Genomic DNA, 21,804 nt, shown 5'->3' on the forward strand with positions numbered 1-21,804 from the left:
AACGAAACCAAACCTTTATTTTCAGTGCCTTCATTTGCTCTTTTGCAAGCCTTTTTCCTTCATATCAAGTAAATAAGAACACCGTTATTCTTCAGAGGCATTTTAACATAAACCTGGAAGGCAAAACATGTAAAAGTAGAATAGTACCAAAACAACCTTGCTAAGGACACTTCTTTTTTTTTTTGAGTAAATTAAGGACATGAGTTGCTTCGCTAACGTCTCCTGCACATATTGAAGTCAATAAACAACCCACCACCGTCTAGTTCATCATCACATCCCATCTCCAATTCAATTGAAATATTACCCAAATCAACAAATACGAGAGAAAGCATACAAAATTAGATTAAAACTACAAAAATTACACTACGAGACTTTGCGGGCTGCTTTAACCTATAACCGCACGACAGAGCAAGCTGATGCCACGATGGAGGGAGAGACCAGATCATGGCCGACGACTTGCCCCCGGAGCTATTGCAGTTCATCTCGGACAATCTTTACCTTACTTCCCGACTACGTCCGAGTCCGTGCGGCGTGCAGATCTCGGCGCAGTCCACCACCATATCCTCAGCCTCAATTTTTGGTTTTCTTTTTATTTCTCTCCTTCCTCGCGGGAGAAGGAAACATCTACAAAAAGAGAGTGCATAATCTTTCTATTCACATGGTTGCTTAAATTGATTTTGTCTACAGCAAGTTCTGTATGCATGCATGAACAAAACTTATATTAACTGTATGTTTACATTTATTATCAATTATCATTCAAGAATCCGTCTGTTATTAGATACTTAATTAAATAGACTGGACTGGAAATCAACTTTTCTTGGATAAAGATACCTAAATCTGATCTCATTGAGCTAAGCTATTTTAAGAGTATTAACTCATTTGTATCTAAACATTTTAATTCGTTTAATAAATAGAAACATTATCTTGATCCAACCCACACACACATGTTTGACACCACTTTGTCACCAAAGAAAGCAAATAAATATATCTTACCAGCGAGCCTCAATATATAAATTTTAAAAAATAATTGTAAATTATATCTTATATTCTATCCATTTTATTATTCATATTCGTTTTTAAGAATTTTGTAATCTTCACCACCCAGACCTCCTAAAAAAAAAAAGAATAATTCAGATATTAAAAATTAGTTTATATATTATAATAGAATATAAGATTAATTTGAGCTATTAATATTTTTTGCGTCTATATCTTTTATTTGTCCTTTTACATTGCTACTCTGAAGAGGCAATTGGAGATTTGTGCACTAAAATTTATGAAAGTGCTAGATTTCTTGTTTATCTTATTATAGTTTTTGTATTAACTTAGTTGTCCTTCTCCCTTAGCTTTTTTCTGAAACATCTTTTCAGAGGAGAATTTTAAGTTCGATTAACGTAGAGTTAGAATTAGATCATCATCAAAGCATCTTGGTATCTTTGTTTTCATACTAAAACTACAGGAAAGAAAAGAGGGTTCAGTAGAGGTAGCAGGGATATCTTATCTTGGTCATCACATCTTAATTAGCTAACACTAATTTTAAACCACAGTGCAACAGCTAATCTCTGAAGAATAGTACTACCAGTTGCATGCTAAATTCTAAGTCTGTAATATTTATGTAGTATGACAAGAGTTAATATATATATCATTAACATTAAGCTTCATCAGCCTTCATTTCAGGTAGCTGAGCCTGTCCAACTTCCTTGGGCTGCACCAGCTTCAAACTTTCTCTATATTCCTGCATCTCTCTCTTGTATCTCTCCTTGTCCTTAATCCCATAATTCTGATAAACCTACAAGAAAACATAACAAAGATGCATTCAGCTCAGCTAAATATGAGAAAAGAAAGATTGAATAGTCATCAATATCCATTCATATACCATTCTTTCCTCTTCAGAGAGTTTATTCCAGGATTCTCCTATCATCTTGCTGAACTCTCTCTCCCTGTGTGGATAGAGAGCTTTAAGCTTGGAATGCTTCTCAGCAAAGAAGAAGTTGTACGCACTCCTGTTCGGTTTCGGGTGCGCTGGATCTCGGTGTCGCCAGCCCCTCTTCCGCCGCCGTCTCAGGTGGTTCGTCCCGCCGTTGGAAGGGCCGGTTGTGCCGCCGGAAGCGACTGCCACTGATGCAGAACCAACTCCTATAGGCTGGTGTACATGGTAGAGCACTCCACGAAGCGTCTCTGAGCCAATCTTTACTGTGACTAAATACCCATGTTCAAACTTGCCATCAATGGATCCACTCACAGTGAAGTTGTAAGATCCTACATGAATCAACAATGAATAGCTCTTAGTTCAAGAGCTAATATATCTGAAACTTTTACAATCAAATATGCCATAGTCCATGACTCTGGGCTGGAATATTGCATGCCTGATATGCCTGCCGTTGCATATGGGTTGGCAACTACTCTAGACATGAGATTTTAACTTCCACCAAATTACAACAAGTCTAATTAAGATTGCCTTAAATTCGGCACACATAATGAGGTAGGAACCAGAACCTTGGGCTAGAAATTAATGACTTGCAGAGCACACAAAGAAAACAAAAAAGTAACCAGGTTATAAGTTAAATTCAACTAGATTAATTAATATTTTCAGCGAGACTAACACACATAAAGGAACAAATAAAAACATTAGTAAGATCAAGTAAAAGTCACACCTTTACTTTGTGGCTCAGGATTCAGGCTTCGTTTCCTATTTCTAGGCTTCTGCATTGTGGAGTCTGAGACGATGAGGCCATGATCAAGCTTGCTCAATGGAGTCTTGGTTTGTGAAGAAGCTGCACTCAAAAAACCCAAAATTAACGACAATCTTTGAGGAGGAGGAGAAGTATTGATTGATATACCTGAAGGAGGGATGAGTGGGCCCTGGGCCCTGAAGAAGTACACCTGTTCATAGTGGTGTAACAAGCTCAAATAGTACCTCCTTAGCACAAAGGAAGCACTGGTTGTAGTTGGTGGAAACTTGAACTCGGCAATGACTTCCCTCCATTTCTTCTCTTCAATAACCTAAACTAAACACCGTTAGAGCTAGCTCATTCCATGATGCTGCTACAAACTCAAAAGTATTGGTTACCTTTTCAAGTCCACCCCTCTTGGTCACTTCCACATACAAGAGATGCAAGTCCAGATCCTTCCCTCCAATCACAGGAATCCTTCTCATCACAAGAATATACATATATATAAATTAGATCATAGTTAACAACTTTGAGATGGTCATATATAAGTATAACAACAACATACATGAACTTGGTGCCCATGGAGGAGTGGAAGCGACGAAGTGTATCCATGAAGGCTTCTTTGTCACCTACAATCCCATCATGGGTGTGAAGTGGTGAAGGGTAGAGCTTCTCCTTCTCCTTCACCTCTACCTCTGCAGCCATGGCCAACTTCTCCAACTCCATCTTCTCTACTACTTCCTCCTCGTCCCCTATCACCACTAATTAATGAAGTAGAAAATGGACAAAAGGGGAAGCCAGATGGAGAGTTAACTCCAGGGATGAGCAGCAGCTGGCTAAGCAAATGAAACCCAAATTAGCATGTACCTTTATGGGGGTGAGTAGGTACTCGCCAAAACCAAGCTAAGGGAGCTGCGCAGCCAACTTTATTAACAATAACACTAATGGACGCGTGGATTTGTAACGGCTACTATTGGTAAGAGAAATAGGATATTATAGTAGAGCATGCGTACATTGTAAATTAAATACGAGCGATTAATGAGTAGATGGACATGAAATGTCATTAAATCGTAGCAGCCAGTAGAAATCGAGCAGTTTAATCATCAAGGGGAATTTTCCAATAGCACCTATATTATAGTAACTTTTATTTACACCTTTTATTTAAGGTATTTATAATTTGATCCCTTTGGCTTAGAGGGTTAATTGGATCTAGACCTCTCGACTTTCTTATTTATAATTTGAGAAATTTCGATTTTTTTTTTTTTTAAGTATGCTTGGATGGTTTTATTCACTTTTTCCTTGCGAGTTGGCTCTAGCTCTGCTAGTATTTTGCCATCTTTTCTCCCCCTTCATCTTTAGCAAACTCTTTCCTTCTCCTCTCCTATCTTAAATGGCTACAAGAAGGCGAGAGCGAAGGAAGAGGTCTTACTAAAATTGATCTCACGATACTCATCTAATATTCTTTTGCCACAAAATTTAAAGTCAAAAGAATTTATACAATTAAGATGGTCAATCTGTCAAAATAAATAAATAAAAATTTAGTAATAATTTGAAGAATCTAAGTATAATTATCGCTAATATAGCTTTATATAACACCCTAACTATTGGGTGGCAGTCAGGTTTGGATTAGTCTAAATCAGATAGGGTCATAATTTCGCTAACATGATTATAACTCATCTATTAAACGGATTATAATGTTTAAACACAATCATAACGGGTTTGTTCAACAGGCTATCAGATTGGCACAATTTATTAAAATTTATATAAGTTAATCAGATTATAAACAGATTCTTTTAGATTATAAATATAAATATGATACATTTGATAATTAGACAGAGACGAATTGACTCATTTACTATGATCCAAATTTCATTAAACTGAACTTAGACTTATCTAAAAGTCAAATTACACCCCTGCCTGGTTACCTCAAAACCCAAACTCCTTACAGCAACAATAGGGGTGTCAAACAAAAGTTAGACACAGCAACTAAGAGTTAATAACTTACATACAGCTCAGAACAAAACTACTAAAGCTATAGTGTCTCATTTTTTCCCAGGAGGTAATTATGATTTATGAGGGTCTCCTGCCATTACCTGGCTCCCCTACCTATCTATCTTATCTATCTATCTATCTATCTATCTATCTATCTTATCTATTAAACCCCCCCTACATCTATATGATGATATGATCTACCTGCACCCTATTATACATTACTATATATAGTTATCAAGTCCTAAGACATGATGATAAAAATAAAGAATAAAAAAGAGAGAGAGAGAGAGAGTTTCCAATTAACACTTTCGGTGTCTCGTTACTCTCGATACTAATAAAATAACTTCGCTGGGGGTTTATGGCGGCCGTACGAAATGGGCAGCGAGTTGTATCTGCGCCGTACCGGTAGTCGCAGACGAAACCGAATCGCTGCCATATCTTTTGCCGAATTCCCTCGCCTTGGTGCGCCCTTTCAATCTTTGCTCTTGTGCCCTTCTCTGCCACGGTTAAGATCTTTGGTTGGACTGCAAAAGAATTTTTAGGGTTCCTTTCGAAATTCTCATATTTATATTGTATATTATATATAACTTTTACTTTTTTTTGCATATATATACCCATTTTATATATAAAATTTACCAATAATTCTTATCATGCCTTTGAAAAAAAACAGTTAAAAGAGAGGGTGTTATATGCAAATATGTTATTGGGATTTAGAGGTGGTGATTGGTGGGGCGTGTTGTCTTATCTAGGGTTGGAGGGTGGTAACTGCAAAATCTGAGATAGTTTGTGTCCTTGGATGACCGAACATAAGATGGGTCATGATGCTTCACCTGTGGGGGGTGGGGGGTGGGGGGTGGAGTACAGACATGTGAGATGCTTCCCATTCCTTCTGCTACCAATTTGCTTTATCGTTTCATGTAACGCCTTCCCATAGAACTTTTGTTTCCTTCTCCTGGGGCATAAATTTTTCATTTCCAACCCTGAAATATTATCACATGATGTCTGTGAAGTAGTAAGCAACACAGGTGTATGATTTACTTCTTTGAACTCTTTATGAACTAACAAGCTTCACACTTACAATAGGTAGGTGCCCTAAAGGGGTGGCATGCATTTGGTCGGTTTCAAATAGTTTAGGAGGCAAAACTTGTAATTTTTTAAATATGAGGTGTTGGTGTGATATGTGAGGGTCATAGTTTGAGGTGAAAATGTGGTTTACTTCTTCTTCTTCTTCTTCTTTTCCTCCCTTAAATTTGTCTATTTTGTATCTTAAATTTATTATCTCTAAAGATATATTTTTTTTTAAAAAAGACTCTGTTTTGGAAATTAAGTACAGGATTTGAGTGAATGCAATATGGTGCACCCTATTGATCCCAATCATCTGGTAACCGGGTTTGGGGCTAGAAGGGAAAACTCCGAAACCGGGCCTAAGGTATCCCTTGAGCTAGCTCATATCCATGCTGGGAATGGGCCCAAGCCCAGTGATATTTTGTTATTGAAATATTCTCAAAAAGAAAGAAAACAAATAAATATAATTCATCGAAGAAAATATAACCTTTTGAATAAATATAAATCATAATTGTAACTCAGTAGTTAGTTGAAGCTTACTAACTCATGCATTCGATTTCGCTATAGAAATTGGATTAATCAAAGGGTGTAAGATTTAGATTGCCGGTCTATATCTCGGCGGGGGTTACGAGTTTACTGTTGATTAAAAAGGAATAGCAAGTCCATCCATGAGATATGCAGGGGGAAATAAAAAAGCCTGGAAGATGAAGATAAAAAGGAGGTATTGAGATTAGATCACGATTCTCGACCATACTTTTGGTGTGAACATCACATTTCACATCAACCGAAAACTTACAGAGGAGAGTACAAGATTATTTCATCACGTAAGGGATGAAATGATCTGTATGGCTTTATCGCTGTATTGCGCATCCCAAGTACTCCTGACGTGGGGAAAAGCAGTCGACCAAGGAATCTTCTGGAGAAACGTGAAAGACTCTAGGGGAAAGATATTTAAGAAAAAGGAGTGAGAGAAGAAGAAATCTCTCTCTCTCTCTCTCTCTCTCTGTTTCAAAGAACGAGAAGAGGAGTCTCCTGTTGTTAAAAAGACGGGGTAGTGGTGGGCCACTAGGTTGGATTAAGAAGAAACTCGGAATCTTCAAAGTAGAATGACTCGTCAAAGAATAGAGGTAGGACCTGCAATGATAACTGGAATTGAACCCTTGCGCGGTTGAAGCGCAAGAAAGTTTAGCAATAGAGATCCTGCTAGATTTTGAGGATACTTTTACCAAATAACTAATGCTATTACTCATCACCTTAATCAAATAGCATGTATTCTGTCCTGCCACAACAAAAAAATTTCTCCCAGGTATAATAAGCTAATATGAACATGAGGAAGAAGTATACTTAAAAGATCCAGAAAGCAGCAAACTGGAGACCAGAAATGTTGTTCCTCTAATATAGAAGTAGACAAAAAGATTCTCAGTGCACCTGAATAAATAAGAAAACTTGAATTGTGTTATTTCTGTACAAGATCAACCACGAAAACTTAGTTCGCCACCAGTTGACGCCACCCCACTATCCTTTGTACGTGACAAAGGGCGTAAATTGCTAGTGCATAGCAATCAGTCCCTTTCAGGGGCATCTCCTGCATCTTTCCTAGCACTCAGGTTTCCAGTGTATGACCACACCTTCTCGAGTTCACTAGCAATGAGTTTTGCCCCCTTCATGTCTTGCCCTTGGTAACTGCTTTTACTTATTGAAGGCTGCACTCTTCTAGGGCTTCCAATAACCGGTGTCGAGGAACAAAATGTGGGTGTTGCGAACGGCGATGCATATGGGGTGCTCTGAATTGAGAAGGGGCTGGGAGACATCCTTTTTTGAACCGGAAGTCCACCCAGTCCTCGATTAAATATAGTAACGGCTTCAGCAGCTGCGGACTTCTTTGTTGCATCATCTACAAAGATCAGATCATCAATCCTTGCCATTATGTTAAAAGCCAAACTCTCCATGACCCTCGAGTAACTTTCAAGAATAGACTGTCCTACATCCTGCAATTCCAAACAAAGGACAAAGGGCAAAGACACATCAGATCCGATTATATATGCACAGGCTACAGTGGCAGAATAATAAGTCTAATTACTAGTGTCAATCCTCGTCTAGCTACAATCGACAAGCATAAAGAGCTTCTGATTAGTTTTAACTGTTTGGCTAAATAGAAGATCTGCAGGGATGGACAGCAATTTGCATTTGTCAACAAAAGGTTCACAAACTATTCCCTTTTTACTAGCAGGAAAGCTGAGCAATGTTATAAGACTATCCAAAGGAAGAATACCACATCAATTGTGAGAGAATGTGAAGGATGACCTTATTATATTGAATCTTGTTCATATCAAGAACAGTCTGTGGAAGACCAGGGTACCGTAGTCTTAAGCTCTGCAGAAGACCCTCAGCCCGTTGGGCCAGAAGTTGACTTCTTTCAGTGTCAGAAACAAGACCCTTCACCTTTCCACCCCAAGATGACTTCTTTGCTTTTGATTGAGCCTGTCCTTTTTGGCCTTTCAGCCTCCAAACATGAACCGCTGCTTCAATCCTGTTTGCTATTTCCAATGTATGATGCTCAGATGATAGGTCCAAGCAATCAAGGAGACATTCCGGAGAAAATTGATCAGCTGTTATATAGCGGTAGATGATCTCCCCTAAGCATGATTTCCCACTCTGCATGTATGATCAAACATAATAACATCAGTGATCAACATGAATCAGGGATAATCAAGTAATAAGAAAATATTTTCTCCTATTTCAAGTTGTCGATTACTGTACTTGTTAAAGCTTAAGAACGACACATTGCAAATAATGTCAATGGATATGAATGGCAGCTCTAGAAGTGGTCGTTGGAAACAGCCATTGTGACATGTTGCTTCATGAGAAATGTAGAAAAGGTGTTTCCAGTAGCTGCTGGTGCATAATAAATCTCAAACAGTTTATGCTAACGATCAAAGCTAAAAGGGTGTCCAGTTGCAAGAGACTCCAAACGATCAATCATCTAGCACAATAAGATGTGCATAGCTTAACCCCATTATTCAAACAGGCATTCTCATCATTAAACCCAATGCTTACCAGGGCATCGGGAAAGCCTTAACAATCACACCATGTCACATGAAAAATCGTAGTTCAATGATAATAGACAGGTGCCTTCCAAAAGAATATTGCATCATTCTAGCTTTACTGGTTCCAAGATAAACAGGCATGTAAAGATCAAGCACACACCAATATGCTCCAAGACAAACACAATGCAACCAAGTTGCACTCAAATGGAACTGTAGGAAAAAGGTGATTAAGGACAGCATAGAAAAGTAATTTATCTTGGACTCTTGATAGATTTTCTTCAAAGTCCTTTTGATTAGATTTTGTTCTTAAATAGTAAGCATGTCCCTTAAATGTATTATTCCGATAGAATTATAATGCTGCAAACATTGTAACTGTGGTATATCTACCTGGATCACCATATTGGTTCTCAAAAAAATCTGATAACCCATCAAAAATCTCCTCGTATGCCTCCAGCATTTAGATGTGTTTAAAGCCAACACACATGTTTAACTTCAGCTTTATCTCTGCTGTTAAAATTTTCTAAACTCTTTTTTATCCTCATTGGGTGCTTTCCATTATTGGATCAGAATTTTTAAGCCTGAGCTCGGAATTATCATTTCTACTTGCAAGTTGGCAGTTCACATCAGACATTACAAATTCTATGAGTACACGACAACATCAATTAAGGGATGGTAGTTTCCTAGAAACTCAGATCTGACTATTAACAGATAAGAGGTTTACATAGAAAGCCATAACTAATGCCCCAGATCTGGAGAACAAACATCAGAAGCACCTTCAAATATTGCATCATTAAGTAGAAGGAATGACAGAAGAGAATAATAACATGAGACATATTTTTGGACTTGGTGCCACCACCAAAGCTCCTCAAAGTCATAACACGAACTTTGCCAATATATGCATTTAAAAAACATGATCCTTTTCTCAAGAAATAAGATCATGGACAAAACTAGGGAAGAAGCCCCAGCAGTTTGTTAACAAGTAATAAAGATAGCTTTCCATAAGTTCCAGGAACAGTAGAAAAATTATTTGATACACTATTTTCCCTCAATGCTTTCCATTCTACAGCCTTCCAATAATGTAATCCATTTAAAACAACATGATGAAATCTGTACTCCAACATGAGTGAGCAAACTAAAAGAACACAAATAACATAAAGGCAAGGTGCATGTGAAAGCAAGGATGGCATTGGCAGTGCTATGTAATAACAATGTCATATCCCATAAGCAATAATGAAACTGAGATCCAGAACGACCTCACATAAAAGTATGAAAACGAGATAGCTGCAAACACTTATAAATGGCTGCAGTTGATTTGATAAACGAGAATGAAAAGAACAAAGAGGCAATCATGTTCGGTGTCCCGTGTCTTGGTAAGTAATAGTTCTGAACATTGGAATTGAAAAAGGCATCAATTTTAAGAAATAATAACACTTTCATGGCCAAATCTTAATAGAAGAAAGCTTTTCTTCAAACAAAGAAAAAGAAAAGGTGGTAATAGTAAAATACCATAAAATGAATATAATCTATTGAATTCTATACATGCTAGCTCAACCATTATATATATATATATATATATATATATATAGAGAGAGAGAGAGAGAGAGAGAGAGAGAGAGAGAGAGAGAGAGAGAGATGATCAATTTGCTAATATGCAGGCAATAATAGGGTCACTGCCAGTGATGATAAGAATCATAAGAAGCTAGGTAAAATCAGAAAAGGAAACAGTAATTGAAGAAATATCTTATGTTCAAAATAAGCAGAATAAATATGACACTTAAATAGAAGATAACAACTGTTAGTATTATGATTAGACGTATCATATATTAAATCCCTGATTTCAATGAGAAGCACCAGCAACCATCTCACCAAGGTTCAAAGACATCCACAAGACAAAACAGGTTTGGACATCCACAAGCAGAAAAGTCGTATATTTAGTTCTTTTAGCCAACAAAACTTTTAAGTAGAAAGAAAAATGACAATATTGGATATCTACTAAGTCGTTTAAGCATCATATATACCTCTAAATAAAGCAAACTTAAGATTAGATAATAAATCATATTGTCCGAGTCTATACCTTGGGCAATGTTTCCAAGTAGGCATCAGGGATTTCCATCTCGGCCAGCACCCCGCTGTTGATAGCCATGGCAGCCTTCAATATCTGATTCGTGCAATCTCTACACTGCTGCAGCTTCTTCCTCGAACCTTCAGACAGACCATTAGGTGGCACTCTTGGACACGGGAGCCACCACTTCTCTTCCTGCCTCAAAGAAGGCCTCCCGAAAGAAGAAGAGGCATAGGCCCCGCCAGCATCCTCATCTGCATCGGCAACCAAAATCCCCCGATCGACATACCAAAACTCCGTCTCAAGGAACCCATCAAGCATCCCGAGAAGCATCGCATCGAGCTTCTTGAGTGCCGGGAGATTCATGTACAGATCAGTGCGCGGCCGAGGCACCATCACCTCAAAGGTCCCTCCACCGGGGAATTCTTGAAGCGAAGGGATGAGTTCCACAATGGAATCACTCACGCACAGGAGCCACTCCATCTCTCTCCGCCACATTGCCTTCTTCTGCGGAGCCAGGGGTTCCAGCCTCCACAATTCCCCGAACACCGTAGCTGTATCAAATTTTCCAGCCAAAAACCTCAACAAAATGTAGTAAAATCCACGAGAAAAGGGACCGGTTAAAGAGATTACTCTCACCAGAGAGATTTGTGATAGCATTTGAGACGGCCAGGGCAGTGCAGACTCCTTTGCCGCCGCCCGACATGTCTTCACCGAGAAGAAGCTTTGCAAATCGCTCCTTCATCATCTCCACCTCTGAAAGAAAAGTTCGATTAGAAAAGGAAATAAGAAGAGTAAACCGCGAAATAAAGTAGATCTTCTACTAGATCTGAAACCAAAAGATACGCGACGAAGCACTACGAACCAGATAACTCAGTCTCCCTCTTCTCCAGTTTCCCTTTCCAGAACACCACCCCGTCCCCAGGCAAAATCCCCCTCTTCCCCGCCTCCGCCGCCACGGGCCGCGGCTTAACCGTCAGAGGCGACGACGCGAACGAGCTCGACGCTCCGGCGGCGGATCCGCCGGCGGCACCGCCGCCGTACCTCCGGGCGGAGCACTCACTCGAGGTCTCCGACTCGCTGACGTCAGCGGAAGGGCTGTAGCTCCCGCAGCGGTCGTCGGAGGCGTCCTCCGACGAGACGCTCCCCATCGCCGGCTTCCGACCGCTCTCCAAACCCCCGAACCCTAGCCCTAGCTCGAGAAACCAAGAATGCCACACAGATCAGGTGCTCCCTTCGATGATCTCCTCCATGGAACCCACTCGATTTGGATCAACTTCGAGTTCGCTTCCGTGATTCTTGAAGCAAGTGAGAAAAGAGTCCTAAAACTGTCAAGAGAAGGAGGAGGTAGAGATAGAGAGAAAAAAAGAACAGTACTGTAGTTGGAGTAGGAGTGGGGGAAAAAAAAAGAAGGCGCGAGCCGACAACACTCTCTTCCCTCTCTTCCTCTCTCTCTCTCTCTCTCTCTCTCTCTCTCTCTCTCTCTCTCTACAAGTCTAGTCTTTGGTGCAGGGAGCAAAAAGCAAAAGAGAAGCCTCTTGCAGGCGACTGCTTCTTTACCGTATTCCGCCCTGTGGGAGCCACCGGCTTGCTTTTATTGTCATCGTTATGGCAAGATTGATGCTCTACTTGATGCTTGCAAACCCTTGATACTAATTTGACGATGGTGATGATGTGGCATCATCTTGGCATACTAATGTTGCCACGTTAGTGTACGTTACGCAAGTTTATGATGAGATCTCAACCCATTTTTCTTATTTTATTTGGTCGTCGCCGTATAGATTCTTATTATGGACACGTCGTTTTTCATTAATATAAGTTATAATTTTATCCTACATATCCTATCATACTTATTTTTAGATTTCCTAGCAAAAACTAATAATTTAATTTAATTCATCATAATTTAGATAATTTACACCGTAACAAATAACATTTAAAGCATTTTTACTGTAAATAAAGGTAGGATTTATATATAAATTATCCATAAGATAAAAATACTCCGATATATGTACTTTATTTTATTTTTTTATTCTACTTATTTTTATCCCTTTATCTTTCATGAGTTCTTTAAAATAAAAGTAGATTTATATCGTATAACTCCCTGTTCCAATCATCTAAATAGCTACTTTAAAATTTTAGTATTAAAAAGGACGGTAATTTTTAAATTTTCCTAACCATTTTAAATCTAAAAATGAAGTGATGTCATAAAAAATTAGAACCTATTGTAATTTTCTATGCGAATGATTCAAATTTTATTAACCTTTTTTACCTTGATGTGTTGGGGGGACAAAGATATCACTGTCTACAGTCACTTGACACCGTGTGCCACGTAGACAACAAAGAGGCAGTGACGATATCTGACGTGGACGTGAAGCGCTATTGCGCTGTTATATAATTTTGTCTTTTTTAGGGGTTAAAAAGAAAAAGTGTGTATATATATATATCCTCGTGTGCACTGTTTGGTGTCCATAGCTTTCGATCGGAAGAGAATAAAAAAACTGAATAGGAAAAGGATGATAGGAGCCGAGGGGTACGGTCACGTGAGAAGGGTTTGTAATAATCGCCCGGCCACGAGGGATGCCGCAGAACGTGACCGTTACGTTCGATTCCCCCGTCGTTCAGCAAGAATAACATTTGGATGAAAGTATTAAATGTATTTCATCCTTTGTACTTATATATATAATTACTTTACCTTGTATTTTAAAAATCTTAAATCAGTCCCTATAATTAAAGTAAAACTGTGAGTTTTTTTTATTAAACTTAACATAATGATATCAAAATGACTAAAATATCTATCGTATTTGTGAGAGAAGACTTACAGATTTTGATATAATATAACAAAATTATTAAAATTGTTAAGGTACTCTATTAAATTTAACAACAAAATTAAGAAATTTTTACAAATCACACCCTATATTTTACCTATTTTGTGATTCACACTTCGTCTTTGAGAATTTTGTAACTCGGTCTTTTATTTTTTCTTCTTATATTTCTTATTTAATACTCTGATGTTATTTTGACTAACTAATATCAACTCACTATTTTCTCTTATTTTCTATATTCCTCCACCATCTTCCATATCTACCTCCTCCACCAGCCTTTTCTCATCTTCCCCCTCCTCCTCCTCCTATCGTTTAAGTTAATCATAATGTTAAATAAAAATTATTAAAAAAAATCAAACTATAAAATTTTCAAAAATAAAATATGAATTATAAATAGATAAAATATACGGTGTAATTTGTAAAAAAAACCTAAAAATTGACGGTCTTGGTAAAATGATTCGGGCATAAGAAATTTCCAAGGAGACCTACTTCGGTCAAAAATCGATAATACTTGGCAATATTGTTAGCATAGTCATCTCTAACATAAATAGGTAAATGCCCATTTTACCCCTCTGACATACCTCGCGTGGTTAGGCTCCTCGTGGCCGAGGAGTAAGGGTATTTTGGGATCGAAAACTAAAAAACCCACCGGAATCAGAGCAAGGGGATATTTTGGGAAGAGGTTTTCGCATATTATGCGTCCTGAGTACTGACAAATAGTTTGTTTTATGTACACACACTGCCATAAAAATTAAAGGAATCCTTCAAACACATCTTGCCTTAGTAAAAATATTTATCATCCAATTCCTTCACCAAAAAAAAGTATACATTAATTTTATTCTAACAACAGTCAATGGAATTAGGGGATATCTTATTACTTTTAAAAATTAAAAAAAAGGCTAAAAATATCTCTCATTTTAATTTTTATCTTATTTTTTAAAAAAAATATTCGAAAATAAAAAATCTTCATAATATTTAGTATACACAATATATACTTAATAAAAAGGAATCACTATATATACTTAATAAGAGTATAATTGCAAGAGAAGGGAAGGGCCACCGGCCTTCACGTGAATGCAAAGATGACAACGTACTTAGCCATCGACCTTAGATGCCCTTTTGCTTACAGGAGATAATAATTTCTTCTTTCTCTGAGGGTTGGAAGGCGGGGTGGGGAATGATGGAGATTTTGGAACCTTTGCCATTCTTTTTCTTGGGACCAACCAATGGTGATCAAATCGTCGGCGTGACGAGCTCTTTATGTGGCATGAAGCCAAAGGGCAGACAGTAGTGTTTATCTTCTTCTTCTTCTTCTTTTTCATAAGAAAATAGGTTTGAAGATTTAATAATATTCTAGTTAAATAACTGTTATTCAGATATTGTAATGCCATAATTATTCTTATTGTTTAAATCTTACGATGTTATATATATATATATGTGTGTGGATGTTATCAGAATTGTCGGATGTGCATAATTGATAAGCCAACATACATCCAACTGTATTTTGTATCTTGAAACCGACCTAAAAGAATTCTAGTTTTGTAGCATAAAATAAGGTACAGGGGTGGAGATCCTAGGACCATTGTACAGAGTGTCATTCTGAATGCATCCCAATATTTGGTGCTCACCTTGCTTGGAAGATTAAGCTTGTGGCAAGTATATAGATTGGTGGGGGAAAAAGGAATCAAATGTCACTTTCTTGTCAACTATATGTAGATTCCTTCTTACTATTGGGTGTTATCTTGATCATAATGAATGCCTCAAGTTGCAAACTTTAAGGGGCGTAATATGTCATTAAAGATTAACATACTTGTGGGGCTTGGGATTAACTCAAGTCCAAGATTCTTATTAGAGTTCCGAAGGTTTAATGCACAAAAAATCACATTAAGTACAGATGCCATGCTTAAAAGATATGGTGGATGATCATATTTTATGGGAACTATATTAGAGGCCATCAACCAATCCTTTTGACTTTATTAAATTTGGCAAATATATGAAGTTATTAAATTTCCATGGAGACACCAATCGGTCGGGTATTAATGGGGTTTATACTTTTGAGGAGTAATTGCTCATTGTTAGGGACTTAATTCGTATAGTTAAAGGGCTACCAAATGTTGGGAAGGAAACTAACCCCACAATTTGGTGAGACAAAGAAGGTGCAGCAATTAATAGTAATTGGGAGAATACTGTATAAGGTAGTAAGCTTTCAGGAGAAAAAAATATAGAAGTAAATACTGATTCACCAAGCAAGACAAACACGGAATAGTAATCATTTATGAGCTTCCTGTTCATCTTCCCATACAAAAAGCAGCAATAATACTTTTGCTTTGAGTTTAAGTAATTCCGATCAGAGACCTCTAAACTGATTCAACAACTAAATATTTTTTTTATCTTTTTCATATCTAATTAAAATTATTTTTGAAAAAATTAAGACTAAAAAATAAGATTAACTAATCGAATTTGGAGTTTAACCTTAAAACCAAACAAGGCCTAACCTCAAACCAAACAAGGCCTTATTTCCAACAACCCACACCTAAGGATTCCACCAAACTGAGAGATGGCCTTCCATATTTTTATTCTTGGCAAACCTTGATACCTTTTGTGTTTCAACATATGTACATCCAATTGTACCATATAACAAGTTCTAAGAGGGAAAAAAAAATGATACACCATGTGAAGAATGACACCGTATAACATTGAAGATCTGTATAACATAGTTATTAGATTACAGCAGCTGTAGACAACTAGTTGCTTATTTCAACTGTTCTCTTATTCATTCTTTTGAAATTCTGATGGTAAGCAATAGCAATAAAAGTGGTGAATACATCATAGGTTTCATGTTCTTGGACACAAGCAACTAGCCTCGATTTCAAAGTGACGAAGGGATGTGCTTGAGTAATACGTATCCGGAGAGCACAGCACGATTTCGTTCCTTCACCTTAGTTTGATATATGACTCTGCAAAGGAAACTTTTAGATTTGATTATTGAAATAAGGAAATAGAACTTACAATGTAGCTCAAGGAGGAATATTACCTTGGGCCTTCAGGCCACATTTCTGTGACTAAAGTTTCTCCTGGATATACATGTAAAAGAAAACGGCCAAAGATGCTTTTGACTGCTGTCGGATCCCCATTGCAAAAAGATTTGATGATAGATCTGACTGCAAACCCAAGGGTACACAAGCCATGCAGTATTGGGCGAGTGAACCTTCAAAACAAAAGCCAATAAATCTGATTGGTAGAGACCAAACCAATGACAAAATCTCTATTCTCTTATAATGCTCGAGAATAAAACTAAGACATAAAGGGGAGCTTGAGAATAACAAAGCATCCCAGCATGATCCATAAATTCGCATATGTCCTCACTGAGAATGTAATTGGAGAAGAGGCAATCATGATATACCATCCCCAGAACTACACATAAAGGTTCCTACATTAATATCAGAAAATTCATTTAAATGAAAGGCAGAGCTCTCTCCTATGTCTGAAGATTCTCTTTCTCGCATGCAAAAGCTTTGATGCATTAGGACCTTCATTTCACATATGCCCGTTAGCTTTCCAGATCTAACAATGCCAGCAACACAAAATTGACTCTCCACTATAATGGTAGAAGCAGAAGTTCATCTAGTGTAAGAGTTTAACACCCAAAAGTCAAAGATATTGGGCAAGTCCTAGATGAAACTGACAACAATGCACAAAGCATGAAAGTATATAAAGAAAGGAAATGGAAAATCATGCTACTCAAAAAGATCTCACAAGAAAGATCAGAAATGCAAATTACATACCCTGCAACCCGCGCAACCATAGGATCTGAATGCAAAGGATTGTAATCACCTGATAACCTGTACAGGAGAGCCTGCATCACACTGCAGTAAAGCATCAGGAAATATAGAGGTCTAACTAATTTATTGATCAAAACAAAATATCAATACAAGTGTGTAAGACCCAAGGAAATTTTGATAGTATATTGTACGAATTTGTAATATATTCAGTCCAAGATTTAACTGAAGATTGGGAGCAAGAGAACAGTCGCAACAGTGTGACAGAAGTTTTTCTATGTATAGAGATCTTTAATGCATAAGCTAGACACAATCTATTTCTAAAGAGAATAATCATGCCAAACAAGTAAAAGGATAGAGGTGTAAATATTTAGGGATTTTTATATAATTGCCACTAAAAACTTTTAAAATATTATAATTACCGTTACATTCTTCATAATATCATAATTTCAACTGAAATCATTGTACTCTTTCAAAAATATAATTCCATTTAATTAAATTTAACAAATCACTATTAAACCGAACTTAGATTAAGACCATTTTACCCTCGTATAAATTATTTCAAATAGTTCCAATTCGAAAAGCTATCCAATACTTTATTATTATCATAGTACAAAGAAAAATATCTTCTATTAAGTAGGACAAAAAATGCTAATAAATATTTTACGCTTTAAACTACAAGAAAGGCGGGTATTTTCTAGTTACTTATATGTGTTTGTTAATTTTAACAATAATCTACTAGGAATATTATGTTAAAAAATTAACCATAATCGTAATTCTGAAAAGGTCAAAAGATTTTAGTGGCAATTATGATATTTTAAATAATATAATGGCAATTATAATATTTTGAAATTATTTAGTGGCAATTAAGTAAAAATCCGAATATTTAGCCACGATGAAAAAGGTGAGCCTTACACATAAATAAGTGAAACATCACACAAATAGTTGACAAACACATGTCAAAACAGAAGAGGAGCTAAACTTAATATATAAAAGAAAGATCTTAATGCAAGATATTGTTGATCACCAAATGGAGAATATTGCTAATCATGTCAATTGAAGTACAACTAATCTTGCTTTTAATCTTGGCAAGGTACTTTTTATGACCTTGTCACTAATGTGTTTCACTTTGACCTTTTCACTCAAAACAGATATTAAAGATAAGGGAGGAAGGGCTAGGTGTCAAAATGTCTATTGCATCCCTTAGTGATCCATATATTTGAACAAATGTAATATCAAAGATAGTCAATAATATCCCTTTGCTTCTTCAAGGCTATGTATTGCATAAAAGTGACATGAAAAGAGATAAATTTCATTACAAGAAAATAAACATGCAACAGGATAGGCAGAAAAGTAGCATGCCTGGGATACTTGAGTGTGGTCTTCATAGACAATGGATGGTTTGGATTTTGGAACTGAAACACGATCAACCTGATTAGCTGGATAAGATGCATACGAATATGGTCGTGAGGAATCTGAAAAGCCGCCAGCACCACGTAAGTACACAGTACTCCTGCAAAAGTCAGTATTACGTAACTCCACAGTGACCCTTATTTAGCAATTCTGCTGACATGTTACTTACCTGTTCATGCACAAGATTTCACCAGAGTCTTTTAGATAGCTAGTAGTTTCAAGCTCAAGAATAGTGGCTTTCCCTGCAGCATATGATATTACTCAGATAATGTATTAAAAAAAAATTCATTCTGCCAATAAAGTTGTTCCTGTAGGCATGTATATAGATCCATTCCAGTAGGTCCCCAAGAACGAAACAGCAGCCAGATTGAGTGAATTGAAGTTAAAGTATTGGAATGAATTTGTGTGGTTGATGCTACTACATATAATGAAAAAGGCACATTCTGCCTTTTAACCATAAATACAAAGGAAAGTGAAACATAGAACCAAATGCCCAAATTATGTAGACGTAACTAATACCAGAAACACACCTTTGTCGTGCAAACCAGCAATAGCTACCTTGTTCAGAATCTGAACAAAAATCAAACAAATTCTTTGTCACTAACTGAAAATAAAATTACACTAGTCATTGAACTTCTTAGATGCTGGCTTTAAACAAAGAACACAGCAATAGCTACCCTATTTGGGTAGTTCAGTTGGGGAGAATAGTATCCCTTTGACAATATTTTAGCATCTCAGAATTTTACTTAAAATAACTTTCCCTCTCAGAAAATAAGATGTGGTTTAATCTGTGTAAAAAAGGATGAAAAAAAAGAGCATCTGAAAGTCAGAAGTGATAGACGAGACTGCCTTGCTCCACTAAATTATTGGATAGTAGTTGTGACCCCACTAAGAGGATCAAAATCATGAAAACTTTTTACAGTGCATGAAAAAAATGGTTCTTCCATTTTGTACAATTTGTTTCACGAGTGCGTGCAAAGATTTGTCATCTTGATAACTAAAATTCCAAACCATGAACCATGTATATAGATCAATAAACTTAGCGAACATATTAGTCACAACAATAATGCTTGCTGGCAAATGGCTTACACTGCTATTTGAAGGAAAAGGCCTATAGATTTCCATGTATTGTTGACCATGCAATAACAGGCTTGGGTCATATCTGGACAAAATCAAAAGGCCCAATTCCAGTTAACTTTATGGCATAAGAAGATAGAAATATATATATAATATATATATATATATATATATATATATATATATATGCAAGATGCAACCCCAACAATAACTAAGATTATCAATGAGTCATCATGAAAACAATCATGATCCGGAAGCAACAGCAACATGAAATGTACTTACTGTAGACCGGGCACATCTACAAGTCCAAGACCGTTGCCATTTTTGAAAGGAAATAGAGAAGCAAAAGTTGGCAAAACCTGCAAATCAATTAAGAACACGTAATCTAACTCTCCAATCCGAACATCACCGTGAAGAATACTACGAAATTTGTTAAAACATCAAACACATCAATAATGTAATAGTTGCTTTACAATAATGAAAATAAAACAAATCTATACTAGTGAGACAGATTGTATCTAATAAAACAATTACCCGCGGACATAGATAACAAAACTTCACTGCATGAAGTCACCAACAAAGCAAAGCGTTTAGTGTACAGCAATGCTATAAACAGAATAAAAATAATTTCTGACACCATAAATTTTATAGGACCACTGAAAGAGCCAAGAAAAATATGTTGTGGGATTCAGATTAGTGACAGACTTACAGTATATCATTCATCATGCTGCGGGTTGGTCATATTCTAAATGCATACTATTTTAAAGGTTAAGAAAATCAAGTCTCTAAACCATCAGGTCTAACTAAGGTTAACATATAAATAGTCTTCCAGTACTAAATATAAGTTAGAACAATGATGTACTAAAATTTTCTTCAAATATAACTTGAGTTTTTCGGCCTCCTGTAAGATCTCTCCCTCAACATCCTCGAATCTCTGTCAATAAATCTAGTCCCAACTCTTAAATTCACTCCCATTTCAAGATCAATCATCACAATCTTAAAGAAATTAATCCCAGAATACGAACTTCCGCTAATATTCTTTCTTCTACAGACTTATGTGATAATTAATCCTCAGTAATATCACACTCACACAGCGACGTATTATCCGGAGGAGTCATCAGAATCAACAAGATATTTGGCATTTATTATAACTTATTCTGATAAAACAGCACGCAGAATTTTAGTCACAAAATTATTTGACTAAATAGAAACAAGATAGTAAATTATTCACAGAAATACTCGAGTCAATCGCTTAATTTTCTATTTGATTTAAAACAAAGAACTAAACTTCGATCAAAGAAACAGAGCAAAACTAAAAATAAGAAATTAGACACCACGAAGTTGACCTGGATATACTCCTGCCCATCCCTGTGGTAAGCATACTTGAGCTCCTTCTCGTCCACCGCATCGCCACCGCAAGCTCCAACTCCGAGGGCATACAGCGCCACATCTCTTCATTCAATTTCCACAAAATTAGAAGCTCAAATTAGACGAAGAAAACAAAATCGCATAACCTTTTCATCGAACACCTTGAGATCGCCGTGGGGGGAGGGAGGGGGCGTGGCAAAACTAACCTTTCGGTGTACGAGAACGACGTCTGCGGGCGAGCGAATAAAGAAGAAGAAAGATGTTGATTAGATCAGGAAAACAAAAGGGACAGTAGGAAAGAGATTGAGAAGAACGGAGAGAAGGAAGAGGGATGACCTCGGGGAACTTGTGAGAAATCACGAGATCCGGATCCATGGAGGACGTGGGGCTTCTGGAGATCCCGATATTTGGTGAGGGTTTGCACCTCCTCCTCTAAGGAGAGACGTGGGAAAAGGGAGTGAAGAAGGAAGGAGCGCCGAGATGACTAACAAAACGGGAATGCAATATCTT

At 37.0% G+C, this 21,804-nt stretch overlaps 3 protein-coding genes and 1 long non-coding RNA gene across 7 annotated transcripts; all 4 read right to left on the reverse strand.

Annotated features, from left to right (window-relative positions):
* Positions 1–12: 12 nt before the first annotated feature.
* LOC140771215 (uncharacterized) lies at positions 13–885 on the reverse strand. Its single transcript, XR_012106125.1, has 2 exons — positions 148–885; positions 13–57 (listed from the first exon to the last, which is right to left on the reverse strand). It is a non-coding gene; the product is annotated as an uncharacterized lncRNA (long non-coding RNA).
* A 654-nt stretch (positions 886–1,539) lies between these two features.
* On the reverse strand, positions 1,540–5,177 carry LOC140776651 (high mobility group B protein 9). 3 transcript variants are annotated; one of them, XM_073120441.1, is made up of 7 exons: positions 5,065–5,177; positions 3,235–3,505; positions 3,068–3,146; positions 2,838–3,000; positions 2,652–2,771; positions 1,874–2,256; positions 1,540–1,786 (listed from the first exon to the last, which is right to left on the reverse strand). In XM_073120441.1, exons 2-7 carry the CDS (start codon positions 3,393–3,395, stop codon positions 1,649–1,651), a joined length of 1,044 nt encoding a protein of 347 aa, XP_072976542.1. In that variant the 5' UTR covers positions 3,396–3,505; positions 5,065–5,177; the 3' UTR covers positions 1,540–1,648. The 3 variants fall into 3 exon arrangements, with proteins under 3 accessions (XP_072976542.1, XP_072976550.1, XP_072976532.1); XM_073120449.1 differs by having other exon boundaries at positions 3,235–3,430; positions 3,537–5,162; XM_073120431.1 differs by having other exon boundaries at positions 3,235–5,162.
* A 1,922-nt stretch (positions 5,178–7,099) lies between these two features.
* LOC140776645 (rop guanine nucleotide exchange factor 1) lies at positions 7,100–12,339 on the reverse strand. Its single transcript, XM_073120419.1, has 5 exons — positions 11,701–12,339; positions 11,475–11,591; positions 10,848–11,389; positions 8,031–8,381; positions 7,100–7,714 (listed from the first exon to the last, which is right to left on the reverse strand). The coding sequence occupies exons 1-5, from the start codon at positions 11,984–11,986 to the stop codon at positions 7,289–7,291; spliced, it is 1,722 nt and encodes a 573-aa protein (XP_072976520.1). The 5' UTR covers positions 11,987–12,339; the 3' UTR covers positions 7,100–7,288.
* Positions 12,340–16,331: 3,992 nt separating this feature from the next.
* Positions 16,332–21,795, reverse strand: LOC140771707 (enoyl-CoA hydratase 2, peroxisomal). Of its 2 annotated transcripts, none has more exons than XM_073113331.1 (11): positions 21,631–21,795; positions 21,456–21,523; positions 21,273–21,378; positions 20,209–20,285; positions 19,939–20,011; positions 19,380–19,419; positions 19,019–19,091; positions 18,799–18,949; positions 17,443–17,513; positions 16,692–16,865; positions 16,332–16,614 (listed from the first exon to the last, which is right to left on the reverse strand). In XM_073113331.1, exons 1-11 carry the CDS (start codon positions 21,667–21,669, stop codon positions 16,527–16,529), a joined length of 960 nt encoding a protein of 319 aa, XP_072969432.1. In that variant the 5' UTR covers positions 21,670–21,795; the 3' UTR covers positions 16,332–16,526. The 2 variants fall into 2 exon arrangements, with proteins under 2 accessions (XP_072969432.1, XP_072969441.1); XM_073113340.1 differs by having other exon boundaries at positions 21,501–21,523; positions 21,631–21,794.
* Positions 21,796–21,804: the final 9 nt, after the last annotated feature.

Source organism: Typha angustifolia, chromosome 2 (genome assembly GCF_048772165.1).
Source record: "Typha angustifolia cultivar Huaian chromosome 2, ASM4877216v1, whole genome shotgun sequence".
NCBI lineage: Eukaryota > Viridiplantae > Streptophyta > Magnoliopsida > Poales > Typhaceae > Typha > Typha angustifolia.